The sequence below is a fragment of the Microtus oregoni genome, unplaced genomic scaffold (genome assembly GCF_018167655.1).
Source record: "Microtus oregoni isolate MIOR12 unplaced genomic scaffold, Mior012 000010F_ref0000083, whole genome shotgun sequence".
Classification (NCBI taxonomy): domain Eukaryota; kingdom Metazoa; phylum Chordata; class Mammalia; order Rodentia; family Cricetidae; genus Microtus; species Microtus oregoni.
The window spans coordinates 2224529-2248919 of record NW_024543069.1 but is presented as its reverse complement, the minus strand read 5'-3'; the positions used below and the strand labels follow the sequence as shown (position 1 = coordinate 2248919).

Sequence of the window (24391 nt, the reverse complement as noted above, 5' to 3'; positions counted from 1 at the left end):
TGCAGGCAAAACACCAATGCACATAAAATACACATAAAGTAAAAATTTAGATTAAAGACAAAAACATAATGAAAGGAACTTGGGCAATAGCCAAGCTCATTCTTACAGGATGCCTGATCTCTGGTATACATTTTCCTGATGTTAAAATTTCTGAAATCAGGTTTTCTTGGGGGCAGAAGTCTGTTTCAAATAAACAAACCAACCTTGGTTTGGGTTTTCTTAGAACTTAAAAAGCACTGTGCCATGGAAGAGAAGCTGCCACCAGGAAGCTATCCCGGGAGCTGGGTATGGTGCTTTGAACCCACTGACCCAGCACTCAGGAGGCTGAGGCAGGAGGATTTCCCTAGACTACACAGAGGCTAACCTAGACTACACAGTGAGAGCCCATCGGAAAAAGCAAAATAAAATAAAATAATAGGGGTAGGAGGGAAGAAACTGAGGTTTCAGGAGAGAAGGAAGCCTGGCCCACAGGAAAGGTCATTTCTTTCTCCACCCAGAGTGACAGAAGAGAGTGACCATCACTCAATTGCACAAATGGGAAGGTAAACCGGAAAGACACACTCAGCTGAGCAGATCCTTCTGTCTTCCCACTAAAGCATGACACAGATTGTGGAAAACCCTGCACCTTATATGGCTGACCCCATCTTCAGGGCAGACTACAGTCATGGGCTCCCCCATGAGTCTTGCACCCTGGGGGGTCTCCTGAACTCATGGGAGCCTTAGAATTCTACCCACACTAGTCTGACATCCTACTCACATAAAATCCTCACCCAGAATCATCTGAGGAGAACCCAAGCAAGCCATAAAGTCCCTGAGAAGACAGACCCAATCTTACAAACACCCAAGAGCTTCTGAGAGGCCACTGTGGGCTAGGGATGGGTGTGTCTGCGTGCAGATGGAGCCCAGAGGCTGGGGTATGGGAGTAAGAAGGTACAAACATCTTCATAGTAAGGATAATACCCCCTCCCCAGGGAGGCATTTCACTCTGAAAAAGGAACCAACTAAAACATCACTTTATTTTTATAATATTAAAAAATAAGTCTTTGATATATAAAAACTGGCCAGAATTTTTTTTACTTGTTACATAAGAATTGTCCTCTTACATGTCCAGACTATCACCGGATCTTTGTCTCGGGTAGGAGTTAGGGTTAGGGTCCTGAGTATGAACGAAAGGAGGTGCTGGGGTCTGGGAAAGCACTCTGCAGAATAGAATACTCTCAGCCTCCATTTCGTAGAAGTCTGTACAGCAGGCTACAGATCTCCATGTACCTTTCCTGACGTGACCTGTGAGTCGCTTGGTGTGTAACAAGACATTAAAGACTGGCCTCTCCGTGACCTCACCCCAGCAGCCGGTCCTGGCAGGTAAAATCCCAGAAGGCAGAGATGTAGACAGGCCCCATCACTTCTGCAGGGGACGGAGGATCCTCCCTAGGGTGGCCCGCCCTGAGTCCTTCAGTCTGAGAGAGGATCTTTCCCCTGTCCCTCTGCCCTTCAGTGGGGTTTCTGCGTTGGCACTTGAAGCCCCAGAAGATTCAGGACACTTCTTAGAGGTCCTGGCACTGCTGGCCCTCTTCAAAGTGCCACTGTCCTTGGAGGCAGAATCCTCGGGGCCACCTTTGACCCTAAGCTGCCGCTGGGAAACTGTCCTGGTGATGCCGGTGGCTCTGGACGCAGGTGGAGCATCCGGTCGCATACACCGGGATGAGGAGGCTACGGTATTTCGAGCGAAGCTTGGGACGGGAGGAAGGGTTCTAGAGACACCTGAAGCCTGAGGCGCTTTGGCCTCTTCCTTGGGGCTTTCAGAGTCTTGTGAGTTGGGGCTGTTGACCTTGTTTTCTTCGGGTTTCTGTCTGGGGATGTTTCTGAGGGGCTTGGCGCTGGGCTTCCTGAACGAGGCCCTGGGCTGTCCCAAGGCCTCCTTCCCTGGCCGCCCACTCATACTGCCACTTGAGCGGGGCAACCTGGGCTCCTCTGCCCCAGGCCCACTCACGTGGGGCCTCCTGGGTGAAGTGTCAGAGGTCCCCCGTACTGAGCTCCTTCGTGATAGCAGTGTGTCTGTGCTGCTGGGTGTCTCCCGAGGGGAAGCCTTGGATGTCGGCTCTGGACGCTTCCAGGGCCCTGCTCCCCTGCTGGACTTGGAGATGGGCACCACTTTGCGCATGTGCTCATTCTCAGAGGAGTTCAAGGTTCTCACGGGCTTGGGTGCTGCCCCTTGGCTGCGCCGGGCGCTGATTGGCTTTGAGGCCCCCGGGGATGGCTCTTTGAGGGAATTTCTCTTTAGTGCCGTGATATCCTTTCCTTTGCTGGGTCTGTCCTTCGGAAGGCCACCCTGGCAGCTGGGCTCACTCTTACTGGAGTTGGGAGCAGGTACCTCCCCAGGGGGACTGGAAGCAGGGTTGGAGACGGTCTGGCTGCTGCCTGCCTCTCCAGCCCCAGAGGACACTGAGGTAGCCCCTTCTCTCTCTTCCCTCTGCTCTTCTGCTGGTCTGGAGTCGGCTCCCTCTGAGCAGTCCAGAGTCAGTGAGCAGTCTGTGGTATCCGAGACATAGAGCAGAGGCCCAGGATCCTTACCATCGGTGTCAGTGACAACCACAGACACAAGAGCCTCACTGCTGGGTTCATTAGAGACAGCTCTGTCATCCTCCCCAGCTGGGCTGAGACCCTCCTGGGGACCTGTGTCCCTGGGTGTGAGGCTGTCACCACCAGCTTCAAGGGACTGTGAGCTCTGATGCTCTGGAGACAGCAGCTCTGTGGGACAAAAGTCCTTTAGAGTCGGTTGGGATGCTTCTTCCAGGCCCTTGGGACTCTGGAGGTCAAACTGTGCCAACCCCGTGACCAATTCATGCTCCCTAATGCCCAGATCCAATGGTAAGAGAGGAGGGGTTTTTGTGGGACCCAAGCCCACAGGTTCACTGTTCCTTTTCCGGAGGATACTCGTCCTACCCCGTCCAGTAGGTGGGAAAGGGGCTGCTGGCTCCTCCAGCCGGGGTGTTGGAAACTGACTTTGCCAAGCCAAGCGTGGGGTTTTCTCCTGCTTCTTTGAGGCCTGAGGTTCATGTGCAATGTTAGGGTCATGGTTCTGCCGTTCGCTGGGCTCCATCCAGGCGATGGTGGGTCGGACCTGTCTGGGACTGCTCCGGGGTAAGCTGTTGAATTTGTTGGGGTCCTCAGGGCTGCCAGTGGCACTCTCCAAGAAGGTCAAGAGCTCGCGATCAGCAGAGATGCCCAGGGAGAGGCGAGAGCGGCGGGTGCTGGGGGGCCGGTAGGAGGGGCTGGTGGGCCTGGGCTTCAGAAAGGACGGCAGCTCTTCTGTGCCCTTCTTAGCTAGTGTCTGCACATCGTTCTCACTGCTGCTCCTGCCAAAGCCCCCGAGCTCCCCAGTCGTCCAGGAACGTCGCTTCTGCTCCAGCTCCCTCAGCCTCTGTAACTGTTTCCGCTCGTGTTCCTCCCGGTCATGGTTGTCCTAGGGGAGCGAAGGGAAGCCAGCGTGAGACACAGAGAGCGGGTGTGTGACACGAGGCCGACTCACTTTGAGATTTAACGAGAGGGGCTTTCACCGACAACCCTGGGTGCCGCCCCACACAGACTCTGCCTTTTGCACGTGTGTGTATACATGGCAGGAAAACGTCCCAAAGCAATTTAAGGATCTGACAAAGGGGCATGGAAGACTTGGCTCCAACAACCTGCCTACAGTTCTTATTTGATCCCTCGGCCCAATGTCCAGCTTCTAGTACGGGCTATGATTGTATATATGCACACAGTCTCAATTCCAGCGAAGTCACCTAGGCAATTGCAGAGAGATGCTAAAAGGATACACACAAAATTGCACAACCCAGTTGTGTGGCTCTATCCATACTCCTCTCTGAGTCAAGGCACATAGACCCATCAGCAGGACATTCTGTTTACCATTGATTTGGGTACATAAGCATATGCCAAAGACATTGAGAGACGCCTTTCACCATGTTCTCGGGGTGCTCCCTGGACCAAAATAAATGTACGAATATCAAAAATGCCCTGGTGGCTCTGCCAGCCACAGCCTGAAGCAGAAGGGATGGTTCTGTCCCTCGTGCCCAGGCCCATTCCCACAATCAGACAAGATAAACAGGTGTGCTCTACAAATCCTTCACCATTTATCCTGTTGGAAAGCAACGGCTCTTCCACAATGACACAGAACCCAAACAGAGACACCAAAGTGTCTGTCACCTCTGTGTGGCCTCGTAGGCTACTGCCCTGTCTATATCCAGGGGATTTGTTCCTGGTTCACCCTTGGATACAAATGTGAGGATGTTCAAGTTCCTTATGCAAAATGGAACAGAATTTGCACATAGCCTATGATGCATATCCTCATATACGCCTTAAAACAACTCTAAATTACTTATAGCTAACCCGGTATAAGAGTTACATATGTATTGTTTATGGCATGGCAAAAAAAAAAAAGTCCCTAGCATTTAGCACAGATAGAATTTTAAAAGACTACTTTCAGTTTGTGGTTGGCTGAATCTGCAGGCGTGGCTATGCAGAGACGGCTGTATTTGTGTTACAATTCACGAGTTTCTTTTGGGTCCTGAGGCCCACGCAATCACGCAGTTACGCCGACACCTCAACTCTGTTATTGTGAGCAGATTTTATTTGACAATACGTTTCCTCTTCCAGTGGGTTTTCCTTTCCAAGTTCCTGTGGAGAGCTGCCTGGGGAGTCTTGGCTCTCTAGGGTCCCCAAGCTTCCCAGCCTTCCCATTTTAAGCCTTCACATAGTGGGGGTGGCCCAGGCCCTAACAGTGTCCTCTCACAGGCTGGCAGCGTCCAGATGGAGTGAGAGCCTCAGAGGCGGTCAGTTTGGCTTCAGCCAAGCCCCATGGCCTCCCACAGCTGAGCTCACTGCTTGGAAAGCAGTGTGTTAACGTGGCTGCAGGCGCAGCTCCCTGGTCTCAGCTAGATGGAGAAGGGAGTGGATAAGGAACCCGAAGGAATTTTGGACTTGGAAGAAATGTGAACAGTTCCTCCAATAAATCCATGTATGGATAAGTCTGTATTCAAACAGCAATTGTGAGAGCCTCAGGTTGAACCCTTTGCCATAATCAAATGAGAGGCAGGTAATAAATAAAATCTGGTCGGCAGATGAACTGGGTCAGCCTCATTGGCTCCTCAGTGTCACCTGAGATACTGGATATTGAGGTACTTTTATTTATTTATTTTTCTTATCAACAGGTAAATGTTTCACTTATCACTCAACCTGGGAAGTTTTCTGGTTTTTGGATTCAACTAAGAGACCAGTGTCTGAATGGTTAAGGCAGCAGGCCCCCTCAATCTGGGAGACCTTCAAGGTTTTGCTCACTAAGGGCAGCACGGTCCTCATAGTGCCGATGCCAAAACAGTATGTGGCTTTGGAAATAGGCAAGAGGAAGGCCTCTCTGCTAGGTGACGCAGGCCTCCCTAGAGGCTGACACTTCCTCCTAGGGAGGGGCTGAGAAAAACAGTCAGGAGTACAGGAAACTTCCGAGACTCACCAACATGAGCTAGCAACATGCTTCTTGGGTATTCTGTATGCTGTACGATCAGCAAAGGCCACCGTGACAGACTCTTGATGCTACAGCAGAGCCACCTCCCCCTCATCCCTGCCAAGAACCTGCCATGACACCAAGCCAGATGGTCCTGAAACCAAAGAACTGATGACCATCGTTCTGCCATGGGCAGAGGACTGGGTCGGTAAGCAGAAAAATGAATATCTCAAGGACTGGAAGCAGGGTAGTGCCCACAGTCATACCTTAACTGCAGAAGCAGGGCAGTGCCCACAGCCATACCTTAACGGCTTTGTTGAACCTGGTACAGAAATCTCTGAAGATCTGGAAGCATTCATCCAGTTTCATTGTCTCTTTGTCTTCACAGAAAAAATCGATGAGAGTGTGAGCCTCGCCCTGCAGCTCCCGGTTCCAGAGTTCCAGCTCTGACAACTTTTCCACAGCAAACTGGAGGAAAAACAAACAGGGACCCATGTGGTAAACAGGGTCACCTGGGGTGGACACGCTGTCGGGGTTCAATTTCAGGTCTCTGCAAAGGGAAGGCTGCGAAGGCCACTCAGAGCCAAGAGGAAAATGAGTCTGCCCAAAGCAAACCTCGAGAGAACAAGGTGACCTCCTGCCTGAGGCCTGGAAGCCACAAAAGGAACTGAAGAAGCCAGGAGTGCTCATACACACCTATAACCACAGCATCTGGGAGACTGGGACTGGGGGATTAGGAGTTCAAAGCCCACTGGGTTACATAGCAAGACCCTTGTCTTCAAGTAAATATGAGAGCCTTAACCCATAGAACGTCATAGACCAAAGCTCACCTTTAAGAGCACTACAAGGAAAACAGCCTGCCGTCATTAAGAAATTCTGCTATATTTGTTTTTCCTCCTCTTCTTTGGGCCAAGGTCTCAGAAGTTAGCTTGTCCTGACAAGCTGCCTGTGTTATCTGGCTGAGAGAAGATCTATACCTAATTGCAAACAAACTCTACTGGGTTACTGTCCCCACTGACCAGGATGGAACCCTGGGATGCTACCAGAGACAGCTGTGCCCCACGCGCAGTAGGTTTGGGGTGTATCAGAACTCCCCAGTTCTGATCGTCAGGTCCGTTCCAATCCCTATGTTTCTGTTCGACTTTTCCTGACTCCTCTGGGATGTGTCAGTTTCCAAGGCCACCACAGATTGCAGTGATACTTAGACAAGTCATGTTGAAGCCGGCCAGAAAGTCAGTGCTGGCCACGATAGAAGGTCGCACGTCCATCTAGAAAAGGGTTTGTGATGTCCAAGGGTCACAGGCACAGTTCCCCGATAGAGGTTAGCGACAGCGTCTGCGCCATAATGAGGTAACAGAGTGGCGAGAGAAAGGGGACTGGATATTGGAGTTTCTGTGTTCAAGTCTGTTGCCGTTGCCTTGTTTACTAGCCTTGGATGAAGAAGGAATGTAGGAAGCATGTTATTTCACCAAAGGACTCTTACGTTTGTATTTTAAGGACGTCTAACCACAAACAAGTTCTTGTGGAGTGAGGGGCTGGGCCTAAGGTGTGGGAAAGAAACAGGTTCCCCGCTTTGGAGGAGGGGAGCTGCTGTCTGTGCACACTCAGCCAGCCACAGAGCAGAAATGGAAATTCCTGTCAGATGTGGCACCTCCCACCGGTCGACCACTTTCCCCTTAGTAAGCCTTTGCTTAACCCAGATACGTTCTAGGGGTGGTGGGGGACAACTCTTCAGCAGAGTGAAACCAGAGACAGTAACCATCTGAGTCAGTGGCCCAAGGGAGTAAGAGCCTTCCTGATACATTCTTTTCACTGGAGAAAGCTAACTCTTAGTCTGTCATTCTGCATGGCAAAAAAACAAAAAACAAACAAAAAAAAAAACCTAAAACAACAACAACAAACTCAGGCAAGAACAGCTCCCTCACTGTGGGAGAGCAGGCCTCCTGACACATCCTATGACTTCTCTGCAGACGCCGTGGGGATGGATGGATACCAGGACGGAAAAGCCTAACCGGACCCAAGTTGCCCTCGGCACCTGGGACAACCAAACATTCTGAACGTCAGCCTGAAAAGAGCCACCGCAGAGTGTGACGTCATAAATTCCACAGCACTCTGCACAAAGCTGGAACGAGCTGTGCCAGCCAAGGAGACCACAGCCCAGCAGCCATGGGGTGAACCTGCGCTTTCAGCACTGACTTGCTGACCGGCTGTGGGTCGAAGCCCCAGGCCCAAAGTGGGGTCAAAATGATGACATAAAGTTGCAAAAAAAAGATGTGTTTATGTATCTTTCTGCCCAAAAGCCTTGCATGAGAGCTGGAAGGGCTTACCTAGCGTGTAAGCTCTGGGTTCCAATCCCTGCACATATGTACACACACAAACAAACAAACGCCATCGCCAAACAAATGAGAAAACCCACAAGACTTAAACAGCTCTGTGCTGCTCAAAGCAAAAGACGCGTGGTCTTTAGATTAGTGTCTGAGGTCTGAGTCAAGCCCCCTCCCAGAAGCCTCACGCACTACCCAGAAAATGTCCATCTGTGTAGCACCTTCTGTCTACACGGGTTATAAACAATGCTGAGGTTGGAGCTGTCACTTAAAGGTCCTGTCCTGGTCCAGCAGGAACAAGATTCTCCGCACTGTTAAAACAAACACTACCAAAAAAAAATGTTTAAAGAGCTAAAACAAGGTTGCCTCTGAACAGCAGCCCAGTGGTGAGTAGCAGGCAGCTGGGTCTTTATATAGAAGACTTCAATAATACATCTGGAGGGGTAACTCAGTTGAGGGTGTGTGCTTAGCTTGTACAAAGCCGTAGGTTCAATCCCCGGCACCTCCAGGACGAAAAGGTTTAGTATAAGATTGTAATACTTAAAGTAAGAACTGGACTGAAGAAAACAACCAGAATCTAAATTTCAATGTGTGGCGGTTCCTATTTCAGGATTCCTGCTCTGTTTTATGTCCCTGACCACGTTTATCGGAGATGGTGACAGCCCCTGCATTGCTGCTGCATGCCTCTCCTGGTCCAGCACCTGACTGCAGGCACAAGGCCTTGGGTTCCAAACCAGTGGAGATTTGGATGGCCTCACAGGCTCTTCTTGTCTTCTGCCGTGGCAGCTCTGCCGTGCATGGCTCAAGGGTCTCACAGGAGGCTAGATGCAACAGGACCAGGATGGAGGTATCACTTTGTTTTTTAAATGAGGCAGATAAAAGAAGTACATCAGACTATGTGATTAGTGAGTCACCCTGAGCTGTCCCAAACAGATCCACTCTACTGGTTTTTGTTGATGTTATTTGGGGTGGCTCCCGACACACCCTGCGGGCTGATGTGTTTGGGTGCTGATGGGCACTGGAGCCGTGTGCGCCCTGATGCCGTCAGAGAAAAACACAACAGGTACAATCGGTCTCTCCCCTCTACAGACACTCACGAAGGAGCGTCAGCCCAAACCCTCCAGTGTCAATGTTCTGCGGAACTCTCTCCAGTTATCCAAAAACATGCCGGCTACAGAGCCAAACCTCCAGCTGCCAGGCAGAGCCCCAGGGTGAGAGGGCTGCCAGGCAGAAGCCCTTCTTAGAAGCAGATTCTGAGATGGTCATCGCTGTCCTCTGCCAGGAGAGGACAGAAAGATCCTCGTATTCACTTGCAGGGAAACCGTGATCGAGCACTTGCTGCCCCCGCCCCCACCAATCACACAGACTGGCCTGCTGGACCAGGAGAGGGACTGACCTGGAGGAAGTCTTCCATCTGCCGAGTCAGCTCCTGGTCCCTCTGGATGTTTTCCTGAAGCGATTTTGTCCTGGCAAAGAGCGAGTGTAGCTCCGTCTCAGTGACATCCAGAGATAACCTGAAGACAGAAGGGGAGAGTGGGCAGCTGGCACCAAGACACCGTGTGGTGTGTGGCTGTGCCAAAAAAGACCCATCTTTGGCCAGGCCTGGGACAGGGAAGCTGCTGGGATCACATCTACTGTATTTAGATCCTGAGTGAATCACCTACCCATTAACACACAAGACTTAAGGAGAGCAGGCTGCCAGCTAACCCGGCCCGCGGGACTGAGGGAGCTTCCCACACAAGTGGTCTCAGCACCACCGGGCAACAAGCATGGAAACTAACCCCAGGGAGACTCGGAGCAGCCACTTTCCTCGTGGTGGGATGCTCTCACTCACAGCGAGCCAGGCAAGGGAAGCTGACATCCGCAGGGAGCCAGATCCCACCTCGGAGAACTAAAACATGGCCAACCATGCTGCAAATCAGCTGGGCTGATTGCTGTGTGTTTGTTCTGGCTATTAAAGGAAGATCACCAAGACAGTTTTGTCACTAGGAAAGGGTACAGGTGAAACTCAAAATCCAGAGGAATTTTGTACATTTGAATGCATCTGTGTTGCTATTATGAATTTTAGGGTTTTTGTTGTTGTTATTGTGCAAAAAAGTTTTCTACTTCTGCTGGTCTTTGGTGGTACACGAGTCTTAACCTAAGGACTAATTCTACTTTACTTGTGTTTGTCATTCTCCCTCCACTTCAGATAAACAAACCTGACTGGGAGAGGCTCTTTCACGACAAAAATGTCAAAAATGCTAACTCAGAAGCATAACACTAATTTCCTTCATATATATGTAATGTTTCTATAGTATTAATATAGCAAAAACATTTAAATATTAATTTCTTTTAGGAATTAAAAAAAGTTTGTATCTTATATCTGTGTTTTCTTGGAGCATCATCTGGGGATCAGTAAACACGAATTATGAAGCATTTAATCTTTGCACTGGTAATCCTCCTGTCTGGAAGACCTATTATCAGTGGCTGGATGTCAATAACAGTTAGGTACTGTCTAATGACAGCACTAGGAGCTGTGGTTTATTTCCTTATGTGTAGATGGTTCATGCTGTTATGGCTGGCTATAGTCACTCAAATAGTAAGGACATTACATAGTCAGCCATGGTGTTATCTGCCTGTAATTCCAGATACTCAAGAAGCTGAGGCAGGAGGATCATTTCAGCCCAAGGATTCCAGTCCAACCTGGACAACATAGTAAGAGCTCATTTTTTAAAAAGTATATAATATTAATTTGGTTGATACAAGCAGTGGCGAATTGAGCTACCTCATCAGAGGCAACTGTGGGCATATCTTCCCAATTCTGCATGGAGTACTTCTCTGCTGGTGACCAGAACCCAGCCAGGCTAGCAGTATTTAAGGCCTGGATGGCAGCAGATGTGAAAAAACCAAGACTCTTTTCTTGAGGAACAATTAACTGCAGTGTTTACCGGAGGATGCATGGGCCTATTATAAGTTAAATAACAGAAAGGAGATGATAATACATACACAGAGATCATTGTTGCATTGAAGCATGCATCTATCTTAGGTTTAGAAGCAAATTAGAGTAATGTAATTAGGGCTTCATGCTTGGTAGATACTTTCTCTGTAAAGCTGAGTGACTAATTTAGAATCAGGTCCTTTCACGGGCCTTGGTGTGGTTCCAAACTCTTTGAATGCAATAGAAAATAAATGTACCATGTTCGAGTCCACAGGGAAATAGTGATGTTGGCCCTATAAGTCTGATCTAAACCAACTCCCAAGGTCGTAAGCTGTGCCCGCTCAACCTCTTGGGTTGTGGGAGGGATTTGAAGTTCAGATCCCCATTTTTTCCTTATACAGAATGGTGTTCTTTAGAATAGACTAAAATGGTTTCTTTTAGTCTAAAAATAACCATTAGTTTTTCAAAGTCTCCACATTTCAAAGGTGCACACACACTTGCAGCAAACACACGGAAAAGAAGAACAAGAGAAAAGATCTCAACAAGAGAAAACGTTTCAGAGTCCAGCCTGGAATCTGAGAGTACTCGGCCATTTCCATGGGAAGACGGGCAAGGAAGCCAAGCTGCTGTTTGTCCCTGTGCTCACCTCGATGTCTCCTGCACGTGCTGCAGCTTCTCAGAAAAGTGTAGAAGGATGGCATCTTGCTTCTGGGCTTCCTGGAACAAAGACAGATTCTAGTCTTCCTGGGAGGGAAGCCTCATTCCCTTAGAGCTTCAGGGAGCTATCAAAACAACACTTAGTTTTCAGCTTGCTACACTGAGGGCAGTTCCCCGAGACATGGACTTTGACATTCTTCCTAAGATTTACCAGAACTGCCCTCCACTGTTCAGATACTTTTAACCTTCCCAAGACAAACGATCCCCACGTGAAATTCAACTCAAGTGCATTGAAACTCAATGGAATGAGGCAGCAGCTTAGCACCCATTGTTCCCCAGAGAACCCAATATACCCTGCCTAAATGGCAGGCATCTTGGTGAACGTGCTCCTCGATGAAGGTACGGGATGCCTCTGACTGTTAAACCAGTTTGCAAGCCAACTTTAATGAGAGGCATAGAAGCCCAGGCGGTATCTGGATTCTTCAGCTGTTTGCAGGCTGACTCGGGAGGGGTGAGTGGGAAGGAACCAGTTAGAGGATGCCTTCCTACAGGAGCAGGGCCCAAGCCACCTAGAGCCAAGGCCCACAGCTGTCAGAAGTGCTAACTGTGTTTCAGGCTGGGTAACTAAACAGTCTCTCACTTCAGTGCTTTGGATACTGACTTTTCAGTCAAGTACTGAAGACTAGAGGCTGGGCTGGGGAGACTGCTTGCCCAGCTTGCTAAGACCCTGGTCTTCATCCCCAGACTCCAGAGAAAAGAAGCTACGGGCAGGAGACTCCAGATCTTACAGTAGCAGACAGTACTCTAAGGCACAGTTCCCAAGATACTGGTCACAAATCGGATTCATCTTTCATCAAGGTTTTCACACCTAGCCTTCTCCTCTCTACCCCTATAGTGGTTATCCCTGCCAGCTTACACCAGACAGCTATGGCCAGGATGTCTCCTCAGACCTCGTTCTTGTTTTTCTCCAACCCAGTCTTCACCATGTCTTATTTTCTTAAAACAAAAATCCTGGTCATGCTGTTACTGCGCTCACACTTCTGCCTGCTTTCCGTGACCTCTGACCTTTGAATTCTTCCCTACGTTCTGAATCCAGCCTCACTGCCTCCCTTGTCCAGTCCCCTCCATAGCTCGAACTGGGGAATCCACAAAGCTTCTAGAGACAGAATCTTCTTTGTATATGTCTTGTCTTTTTCCTGATGGGGAAACCATCACTGTCTCCACTGGTGTGCACAGGGGGTCTTCCGCTCTCCACTTACCTGAGCGACAAAATGCAGAAGATTCATCCCAGGCTTGTTTGCTCTTGTGTCCGCCAATTTGAGTAAAGAAGACAGTTTAAATCCTACAGCATTGCCAGCATACCCTCCCTAAAGAAGGCAAAGCAAGAGAAAGACATGTGTTGAGCCTACAGACAGACAACCAAAACAGGCACCCGTCTTGTTTTGGGCTCTACTTACGGCATTCATGATATTCCCGGCCTGGAGCACCAAGTGTAATATCGAATGGAGCTCCTCACACGACATCAGCTCTGTCAAAAGGAGCACACCACTGCGCCTTAGAAAGCCGTCCCATGCATAGAAGGCAGCTACCACAAGCTAGTTGCAGCATGCCTGAAGCAAGCTCTGACCCCAAAGCAAACCCACTTTTACTACAGTCATGCCTGTGACAATAGACATATAATATGACCTATGGCCTCGTGTTTAGCTAGGGACCAAACATGTAGGGCAGTTGAACACTACACAAAGCCATTCGCTGACAATTTTCAAGTCCCAGGAAGCAGAGCACCCCGAGGAAACACTGAGCCGTGGAGACTCCTCCCTGTCAGCAGTTCATTCCTTGGCTTTTTTCTTCCTTCTGCTCACTGCCATGTAAGAGTGTCTTTATGAAACATGAAATCCAAGAGCCAGCAACATTTTGCTTAGCCAATGAGTTAGGAAAAGATAGAAAATAAACAAGCCGGGAGGTCATGTAAATAACTTGCAAACCACTAACCCTCAAGCCCCTGGTACCCAAAACATCTTTCCATCTTATTCAAAACACATTTCCTTCTGGATTGGCTGACGGCTATAAAAGGGAACTTAGGGTAACAGATTAGTAAACTAATTCTTTCTTTTAGTCACTTCCTTTAGCGTATATATATATATATATATATATATATATATATTTATGATTTTTAAAATTCATTTCACATACTAACCACAGTTCCTCCCATTCTCCCCCTACCTCCTTCCCTGCCCCATCCACTCCTCAGAGAGGGTAAGGCCTCCCATGGGGAGTCAACTAAGCCTGGCCTATCTAGTTGAGGCAGGACCAAGCCTCCCCCACCCCCACCCACATCAAGGCTGAGCAAGGTATCCTACCAGTAAGCTAATTCTTTATTAACACAAAATCTCTTATACATGTCTATAAAGAAACCCAACTGAAAGTACACATTTGGGAAGCTGAACCAAACAGCGCAGTTATTAAAGTGACAGCGCAGGTAATAAAATGTCACCTACGGTATTTGTAGGTCACTATTCTCCACTAAGTCTGGTATTACTTTCAAAACATTACGTTTGGACCAGTGCCTGTATTTTGTTATCTAAGAAGGCCAGTTTGGGAAGGTTACGCAGATAAGAAACGTTTCCTCCATGCCCACGAATTTATATTGCTCAATACGAAAACAAGTGCTCCCAACGCTGTTTGAACCAGAAGCTCAGCCCTTCCATGGCTGCAACAGCAAACAGCCTCAGAATGGGAAGAAACGAAAGAGGCCTCCATACTGGAAAAAGAAGAATTCCTTTTCTTATTCTTAGTGCCGCTCCAACACAAAGAAAATGTGGTGGGCTGGAGGGAGGGCTTTCTCTCACCACAGGCAAGAGCAACTGAACAGGAGCACCAAATAGGAGTAGACAGGTCCAGAAAAACCAGTAAAGAAGTAACTGGGAGGGAACCAAGCTGGGGAAGCTGAAGACGGGAAGGTGGGTGGACCTGCCGGTGCCAGGGCGGTGAGTGCCAGGAGCTGTAGCTGCCAGCCTACCCTCTCAAGACACACAAAAAGCCAGAGACAAAGGCCCCAGCCCCTCGGAGGCTGGGCAGGAAAAGCTCAGCTGTTTTAGAAGTAAAAGGATCAGCTGACCCATCTCAGCTGTGACAGATGTTCACGTGCTGGAGTCTAGGAGGGTGGTAGGTGGGAGAAGCCACGGAACAGAAACCTCAGGCGCCGTGGCAGGAAAAGGCACATTGCCTCAGCCTGGAAAGGTCTGCCTGCTTTGGGAAGACCAGTCCCAGTCAGCAGAGAAAGGAAGGTGAAGACGGTCCAGGACACAGGGACTGTGCTTATGTGTATCACACATGTGCGCATGCTACATACTGTACCACACTCACCAGCATCACACTCCTCATACTATGTACTAAACTCCACACACGATATATTGTGCACACACACTACCTACTAAATACCACAAATGCCATAGCACCACACATAATGCAAACATATGTTATACCATATGCACAACACACTATACTCCACACAGACATCACACACACACACACACACACACACACACACACACACACACACACGGAACACGGAAAGCTAACCACGTTGAGAAGCAAGACAGGTTGCTACTTGTAATGTTTGCTCTGAAGCCTGAGATGAAAGAAACTTTCTTCCACGGAAAGATAATATGCAAATTGATGTTCATTACTTGAACTTCATCCCTCCTCATACCTTTTTCCCTTTCTAGGTGATCCAAAAATGGGATCATCCATTTCCAATTTCATCTGAATTTTTTATAAGAGACCAACAGCTCCCCACACTGATGAAAGCAGCCGTGCATGGAAACACACCACCAGTTACCTTGTGTGGCCGTTCTTAGGACTGTTATGTCTTGGTACAGGGAGGAGCAAGAAGGCAAGAATTCCTTTTTTAGCACCATGGCTTCAATCCGAAGTGAATAGCTAAAAAGCAATACGAAAATAAAAAGTTCAGTAAAACTGTAGCAGGCGTCAGTAACGACCCCGCTCCACAGAGGCAGTGGCCAGAGAAGCAGCCTTACTTTGGCACCTGAATCAAGCCGTACAGAAAGGAATCTGCCAGAGAAAGCTTGGACACATCGCCGTTAAATGTCTTTAACTTCTTAACCTAAAAGGCAAGAGAAAAGGGGAGAAGAGGAAAAAAAAAATCATTGATCAAAATTTAAGATTAAAATTCATTTTAGGATCATTCTAAAAAAATTAATGTTTCAGTGCTAAATTCGAATTAATAAAATGTAGACCTAAGAAAAAAGAATCCACACCTACTACTGTATTATTTTTTCTTTGCTTGCTTGTTTATCCATCTTCGTATCTGGGGATGAGCCCAGGTCCTGAGCATCTAGCCATGCACTGTACCACTGAGTCTCAGGCCTAGCTCTACTGAGGGAGGGGTAAACGATGTGGCTGGGACTCAAGCTGAGAGAGAACCTGATGAACAGGTGGAGGGATTTCCTAAATTCTAAAGGCACACTAGTGACCTCCACACCAGGAGAATGGACATAGCCTGCAAGAACAGACCTGGAGCTCAGGCCGCCTTCCCTGGGGAAAGGGCAGGTAAAATCCCCAGCCAAATCCACGTTTTCTGACCTTGGCCACATTTCCTATAAAGTCTAAAAGAGCCTTGGGCACCAGTGGGGAGAAAAAAATAGGTTCTTTCTTGCTGTGGAATAAACTTTTTGTACACTTTAAATATATATTGTTCTCACTGTTACTAAAGAACTGATTGGCCAATAGCTAGGCAGGATTTTGGGGGCAGAGAGAATGCTGGGAAGAAGATAGGCAGAGTAAAAGAATTTTGAGGAGGGGGCTGGAGAAATGGCTCAGAGGTTAAGAGCACTGATTACTCTGCCAGCGGTCTTAAGTTCAATTCCCAGCAAACACATGGTAGCTCATAAACATCTGTAATGAGATCTGGTATTGTCTCCTGGAAAGTGTATATATAATAAAATAAACAAATTTTTTCTTAAAAAAAGAATTTCGAGGGGGCACAGAGAGGAGGAGATGAACTTGCCATACTGGGAAAATATACCAAGCCACGTGGCAGAGCATAGATAAGAAATATGCGTTAATTTAAAATACAAGAGTTAGCTAGTAACAAGCCTAAGCTATTGACCAAACATTTATAATTAATAATAAGTCTCTGTGTGGTTATTCGGGAACTGGCTGGCAGGACAGAAAAGCCCTCTTACGTTTTCTCTCTCCATGGCTGAACTAAGTAAACCCATTCTTTTCTTTACTAATTTCTTTCAAAACAAGGCAGCAGGTTGTAGGTCTAAGTGACAATAACCATTGTTTTTTACTTGTTCTTTTTGTGTAGGGTTTTGCTCTTTAACCTGATCTCCAAGTCTTGCTCCTCCTGCCTCAACCTTCTGAACTTTAGGATTACAGACATGTGTCGTGTCACCTGGCTACTGTTTCCCCTGCCCCCATTGTTGGGATAGAGGTGTGAGAAGCATATGCTCCACCACTGGACTACCTCAGCCTGGACTACGCCATTGAAGTGAGTACAGGTCGGCTCTCCAGCAGGAAATAGGGAAAAAAGCTTCTGCTGAGCAATGGATATTAAGATACCTGATTATGATGCAGCTAAGGTATAGAACTGACCTGGATGCTGATCAACAAACAGGCAAACAGATAAAGAAAATGTGGAATTATAGTCAACAGTGCATCATTCAGGTATAGAAAAGAGTGAAAGCCTGTCTTGCATAACAAAATGGATGGAACCACACGGCATTACAGTAAGCGGAATACGCCAGACGTTGACAGACAAGTACTGCGGATTCTCCGACCTATGAAGAAGCTAAGAAATGTCTTGACTGTAGAACAGTGATGAGCAAGGCTGTCCAGGGGAAGGGAAAGATGGACAAAGGGATGCTGGATTTGATCAGCACACACTGCTGTGCACCTCACACAGACCCCATCAGTACACACAAGTAACACCCTTAGCCAAAAGTAAAATACCGAAAAATGATCTGTCCAATGAAAAGACAGATAAATAGTCTATACAGTATGAAGATCCCATTTCCACAAATCAAGATGTCTACCCCTCCCCACTACAGTTGCCAGTCACTTTCCTCTTTACTTGCTCGTCATTCTAGTTATTTCCACTTATCTACACTGAACAGACTGCTATTAAAAAAAAAAAAAACAAGATGGATGAAGGTTTTTAAACACACACGTATTCCCCTCCTGTGGTAGAGCTCTGACGTAGGTAGACAGATAAACAGTTGGTAGATGGACAAACAGCAAGCAGAGGCAGAGGCGAGACAAAGCTCAAAGTGCATCAGACAGAAAAATCCTGCCTTCTTTTATTTATTTATTTATTTATTTATTTATTTATTTAGGATTTCTGCCTCCTCCCCACAACCGCTTCCCATTTCCCTCCCCCTCCCTCGATCAAGTCCCCCTCCCTCATCTGCTCGAAGAGCAATCAGGGTTCCCTGAAATCCTGCCTTCTTTACACAGAAAACTGGACCAAGCTGAGAGCAAAATCACTTCTAAGAGTCTTTCTCTTAAGTCTGGTTGCAACTAACCCATGCTTACTACTAACTGGTGACCAGAAGTACTGACCAATTGTACACCTTCCTTAATGGAAAGGAATATCTTTCCTGGGTTCTCCACTCAGGGTCTTAAAAGGCTAAATACAAGGTCTATCATGGAGCCGCACTCCAGACCATGGAAGCCTCCTCTTCCACCCTCCCATGATGCCTGGCAACATGAGTTCAAGCCCTCGGAAGCAGTGCCAGCTGGAGCCTGTCCTCGTGGTACCCAGCAACCCAGGAGGCCCAGGATGAGTTCCAGGCCAGCTTAGGCTGCCTAGCAAGACCCTGCCCAGAAAACTCAGACAAAAAAAAACCCAAAAAGAACGATAAAGGAGAAAAAGTATAGAAAATTATAGGTTTTATAGGTTTTATTTTAAAAAACCCACTAGTGGACATATTTATATCAATTATGTGAAAATCTAAACTCTAACAGCACAGATTCACTCTCTAGAGTTAGGTGTCTCTCAAAGATGCTTCTCTGCTTCAGCTGCAGTTCTCTAGTGCTGGGACGAACCCGGGCCTCACGCTTGCTAAGCAAATACTACTAGGAGAACACGCAGCTACAACCGGATTGTTGGTTGTGTGTGTGTGTGTGTGTGTGTGTTGGTCAGGGCAGAAAACAACCTTTTCAAAAACTACATTTGACCCACTTGCTGAGAGCCATAAAGTGATTTTACCATTTTTGTTTTTGTTTTGTTTTGTTTTTTAAGCTCAGGACACTTCCGGTTTAGCTCACTTCCAATCAGTGCCTCACTTGTGAGCTGAGACAGCCCTAGGCTGCATTCTGATTCCTCCTGGAGGAGAGTTTAACAGTTCACTACATACGCGCAGGGGCTGAGTGAAGGCAAACCTTTTAAAAACCCCATACTCACTACGTGCGAAGCTTAGAAAAACAACTGCACAGATTTCAGTCTGAAGCAGAAGAAGGGCTCATTCCCAGTAAACTAAGCACTTCTATTAGACATATGCTAAACTGGCTGAGCACGGATTAATCTCCTTCACTTACGCAGAAGGCCAAAAATGTTTATAGATCTTAAGGGACTGGAGATGGAAGACAAAAATGTAAATGCCATGTATATAGTTCTTCATTCTGGTTCCCAGCAAGCCTTGTATTCATTATGAGGGATTACTGCGCCTCCCCCGTGGCAGGGAAAGGAAGAGGCAAGGTGAGCAAACTGTAATTATTATGTAGTCTCATCGTCATTATCAGAAATCACGCCCTCAACACTGCCAGGCATAATTTTGCTGGCTGAGCCAAGGGCCTCTCATTATGACCCCTGCTGTGCCCAGTTTCTGTCAGAAGAGCCAGAACATACTCCGGGGATTCACAAGGCCGAAGAAAGAGTGGCTTCCTCGTCCTGTCCCATTCCACTCCACAGCCTTGGAAAGCCAGGACTTCCCACAAACATGCCGCCTCCAGAGGAGCTGGGGCCGCTCCAGCCTTCAGAAAGTGCTGGGTTCCTCCTTCAGCACAGTGGGACTGACCACCAGAGCATCAGCCCACAGCAGGAGCTGGGCCAGTCAGGCTGGGCAGCGGCTCTGGCCCCTCCTCATGCTCATCCCTGGCATGGGAGCCACTGGCAGACAATAGCACACGCAGAACTTTTATTCGGGGCCCGCCTCTTCCTCTGAAAGGGTAAACCACACACTGGAAGAGAGATGAACAAACGTGCCAGATCAAAGATAAAGTGAAGGGCAGAGAAAATTCCTGATGACAAATTAACCTTGGCTACGGTTGGGCTGTCAGCTGAGAAGGCAGGGACTGGGGGAGAAACCAGCAGTTTCCGCTCAGGGTTTTCAGCAGGCTGATAAGGTTATGGGATGATAGCAGAGGTGGTGAAAAACCCGCGAGACCACGTGGTGTGAGGCACACCGTTTTGACAACCTTTGCCCTTCCTTCCTTCAAGAAAGGTAACTACTGCTCAGGGCCAAAGAAAATTAGGGTTCAAGTCCACCTCTCTTGTATCACTTAGCCACCCAGAGACACCGTGTAACCTGCAGAGCCAATGCAATTGCAAATGAGGACTATCCCATACTGTTCCTGTAAAGAGGAAATAAGGAAAAGGCTACAGAATAATCATCTCTGTGATGGATGAGCTTTCTCTTTGTTTATCCCTGGACTGAGCCCTTGAAATGTAAATGGTAAGTTCTTTCCTGTGCTAAAAACGAGTACTGTGTTCTATCCTGGGCTAGCGGTCGCTATGCATGCACAAACATTGATAAATGCATTTCTGCCAAAGTTCCAAACCTCTCTCACTTAGCTCAGCTTCCTCCCTGACCTCATCCTCCTCATTCACCTCCACCAAAGACAACCAAGATGCTCCAGGGTCCTCACGAGTCTAGGCAGTACCACAGATCACAGAACATTCTCAAGGCAGCGTCTGCTCCCTCTGCAGCCCCTTTGGCCGGCAGACACCCGGCAGTTCCAGGAGAGATGACCTGGCAGGGTGTTTCTGCTGAAGTTGAGTGTGAAGGGTGTGGAGATGCAGCCAAGAGGCAGTAATGTAAACAAGAAGTGTGCCAATATTGTCGCCACACATTTAGACTGAGGAAGACCCTGCACAGGAGACTGTGTGCTCTGGCCTGTGTCAGAGAGGTCCAAAGACATCTCAGGATTCTACTCCAGGCTTCTTTGCTTAGCTCACCAACTGGGGCAGAGGACCTGGGTGGCCACGATGGCTCTCAGGTGCTTTTCCCACAGTTGGCCCTGGACTGTCCTGTTCCAGTGACACCTCACAAAACTCAACAACAAAAAGACCCTTTAAACAGAGGCACTCAGACAGCGATTCACGCTTTCAAAAGACTGGACACAAAAAAATGCAGATATTAAGACAGCAGTTCATCACGGCACGAAGCTGGCGGCCTCCCTCAGGCCTCATGCCTGGCTCTCATTGACCGTGAGGAGCCTTCTGAGCCCTTCTGCACGCACTGTCTAATTCGATATTCCCTTTCAAAAAAACGATGCGATCACTTAGTGAGCACTCAGAGAATCCTAAGGCGGGTGAGGAAAGAGGCCATGCAGGAATACAGCTTCAAAAGCAAATCAGTCTTTCCCCGCCCCTTCGGTGCTGGAACTCAAATCCAGGACTACACACTCGGGAAGCATTTGAGTTGCATCCCTGGCTGAAAGCAAATAATCTTTTAAAGCGCAAATGAAACGGGCCCTACTCATCCTAGCAAACACACTTAAATCCCCATCCTTTACACAGGAAGAAAGAGGAAGGACCATGGGTCCTTAAAACCCTTAGAGTACGTTAGTAAAAGTCATTAATTCATCTGGACTTAAGTAACTTACACTTCGTTTGTAAACAAAAGCTGGGGCAGAGAGGGCATTCCACCATCAGACACACATGAATTAAACGAGAGCCTCCAGTTACCCGCTAATCCCACTATGAATTTAGAACCCCCAACATAAACAACACAACTCTCTCTCTCCTCTCTCCTTTCCCTCCCTTTCTCTGTCTCCTCTCTCCTCTCCCCCCCCCGTTATTAATGGCATTGAAGTCACCTTTTATAAATGATATCTGGGATGGGGGAGGGGTCGTATGAGGAGTCAACAGTATTGGAAGACAATTTATATATATATAAAAAAAACCCTTGTCTTCTTGATTTATTTTCTTGCAGAGGGAGGGATCAGGCTAGCGCCTCATACATTTGAGCCACACTTCGTCCCAGCCTTATCTGTTACTCACAAAATGTCTCCTTTTCCTTTTATTCACAGACATAAAATCTTTGATAAAATTACATGCTGTTCTAGTTCAGCATTCACAAGCATATGGACTTGTGTAATTTCTTATTGAGACTTTCTTCAGACCTAAAGGTTGGTATCACCCCAATGTTAGATGGTTTTATAAAACCCCTATCCTAAGGCCTAGGGCCAGCGCTTCGGCTCCGCGGAAGAATGGCTCTTTCCTCTAAGTCCAGTGTGTGAGCTGAATCTGGTCCTTGAGACCCACAGGAAGGAGAAAGGAAAGAACCAATGGCGCTGCCCACTGATGTCCACCAGGGGAGTGCCATGCCTTTCACTCACCCCGACACATACAATAACAATAAGTACACTTTTAAAAGTTTTAAATAGCTATTCTCTTTTCTCTTATGAAGCTCCTAACTACCCAGTAACCAACTAACCTGATCCAAACAGAATTAATCCCTTCCTATCACTGAGAACTTTCTGTGACCACAGCATCTGCCCCTTCTAGTGCGTTCCACAGACACACGGACACTCACCTACATTTACACTATCTTACAAGGCATAGGTATCATAACCTGGGTTCATGCTAGGTAAGGGTCAAATGTTAAGACGGTGGAAAAGAAACCTGAGATTTATTGAGCTCTCGTGTGCCAAGTAGCATGCTCGCTGCATCCACAGGGCTTACTCATCTTGGGAACCGATGAGGTAAGGGTCATTGTCCTCATTTACAGGGGAGGAATCTAAAGTTCACAGGTGTTTCTCAGTTATGGGACAGAGCCGTCTGAACAGACTGACTCCGTAGCCTGGCTCATTCTATTGGACTGGCCACCTTTTTCTTTTCTCTGTGTCTCCTCTGGTCCTGGAAGGACAGGGCTCTGAGTACAGGGGCCGCTCGCTTTACTCATCACTCTAAAGACCCAGAAGTCCAGGGGCCAAGTTCCTTACCTCCTCGGACTCCGGCAGAAACTTAAGCATTTCTCGAAGCGTCTCTGACCCGTAATGCTCACTCTTCCCTTGGTGGATGTCTTCTACGATGGACTGAGGAGACCTTGGAAAGATAAAGAACTGCATTTGCTGGTGGGACACGAGCCTGTGGAAATTAAAGCAAGCATCTCCTCTCCTCTCCTCTCCTCTCCTCTCCTCTCCTCTCCTCTCTCTCTCCTCTCCTCTCTCTCCTCTCCTCTCTCTCTCCTCTCTCTCTCCCTCTCTCTCTCTCTCCCTCTCCTCTCTCTCTCTTCTCTCCTCTCTCTCCCTCTCTCTCTCTCTCTTCTCTCCTCTCTCTCCCTCTCCCTCTCTCTCTCTCCTCTCTCTCTCCCCCCTCTCTCTCTCCCTCTCTCCTCTCCTCTCTCTCTCTCTCTCTCCCTCTCTCTCCTCTCCTCTCCTCTCCTCCTCTTCTCTTCTCTCCTCTCTTCTTCTTCTTCTTCTTCTTCTTCTTCTTCTCTCTCTCTCTCTCTCTCTCTCTCTCTCTCTCTCTCTCTCTCTCTCATGCTTCTTTTTGGTCCAGAGGCCCCACCAGCTCCACTACTGGAAACCACTCTAAGGTTTCTTCCTCCAGAAAACATCCCCAGGAATCGGGGGAAGACTGACAGCAGCACCCGCCATGGGATCTTGGGGGAAGATGGATGTAAACTTTGCCTGATGAGGGGTTCGTGAAGTCCCACCTCTCACTGAGGCACTATGGACGATTAATGGGTACCGGGGTGGGGGTCATTTTCCTCAGTGGTATAGCCACCGATAAGCTGCCCACGTTCCTGTAAATAATCCCTCGCTCACGTAAACAACCATAATTAAACTCAGTAGGTTAAAAATAAAAGATCAAAGTCAAAGAAGACTTGTTGGGGAGAAGAGTTTAGGGGGTGGGGGAGGGTGATGAGAGAGGGTAATGGGGACGAAATGTCCTAAATTCTCTATATATGTATATGAAATTGCGAAAGAATTTAGAACACACACACACACACTACTTTCTTGACATATAGGTCCTACATGGACATCACAGGGCATTTCTCCCTCACTTCAAGATTGTGAGATCACAGCAAAGGCAGACGCTTGCATACCCACGGAGCCATGCATCTAGGAAGGACTTGGAGGAGTTTGGAATGCCCCTCGCTCAGATTCCAATCTGAACTTCAGCTCAGTCACACTCCCCTGGTGTGGATGTGACTAAAATTCCAGACGTGAGCAAAAGTCTTACTTTTTAAACTGCTTAAGAAATATCCCAATGTTCATACTTCGCTTCGCATCCAAGACGTTAACCTGGAAAGAAACAGATACATAAAACCCCTTAAATATAAATAAAAACAGCTGAGCGGAGGCGTGGCAGCGCACGCCTTTCATCCCAGCACCTGGAGGCAGAGCGGACCGATTTCTCAGTTCCAGGCTAACCTGGTTTATATAGTGAGTTTAGAACAGCCAAGGCTTGTCTCAAAACACCAGAACAACTAAGTAAAAATGAAATAAAAACTGCTGGAAAAAACAAGAGAGTTAAAAAACCCATGTTGTGGGATATTTGTACACTGTGAGATATTGCCGTTGGATACCGACAATACAGTGCTGGGATTGGTTTAATAAAAAGCTGAACACTCCGTAACTAGGCAGAGGGATGGGCGGGACTTCCAGGAAGAAAGAGGAAGGAGGAGGAAATGATCGAGGCACGGAGAAGAAGCTGGCCAGGTGCACCATGAGCAGGCCACACAGAAGGAGACCGAGGTAAAAGACACGTGGTAGAACATAGCTAAATAAAAA

At 47.8% G+C, this 24391-nt stretch overlaps 1 protein-coding gene across 1 annotated transcript in view; it reads right to left on the bottom strand.

Moving 5' to 3' along the window:
• Positions 1-864: 864 nt before the first annotated feature.
• Positions 865-24391, bottom strand: part of Fhdc1 (FH2 domain containing 1) — a 38141-nt gene continuing 14614 nt past the window's right edge. Inside the window, exons 3-12 of the mRNA XM_041658879.1 lie at positions 23841-23902; positions 22595-22697; positions 15439-15524; positions 15240-15340; positions 12856-12926; positions 12658-12765; positions 11388-11458; positions 9218-9335; positions 5801-5965; positions 865-3463 (exon numbers count right to left, since the gene is read on the bottom strand). Of these exons, the coding sequence (XP_041514813.1) occupies positions 1400-3463; positions 5801-5965; positions 9218-9335; positions 11388-11458; positions 12658-12765; positions 12856-12926; positions 15240-15340; positions 15439-15524; positions 22595-22697; positions 23841-23902 (2949 nt within the window). The 3' untranslated portion in view covers positions 865-1399. The remainder of the gene's footprint in view (positions 3464-5800; positions 5966-9217; positions 9336-11387; positions 11459-12657; positions 12766-12855; positions 12927-15239; positions 15341-15438; positions 15525-22594; positions 22698-23840; positions 23903-24391) is intronic.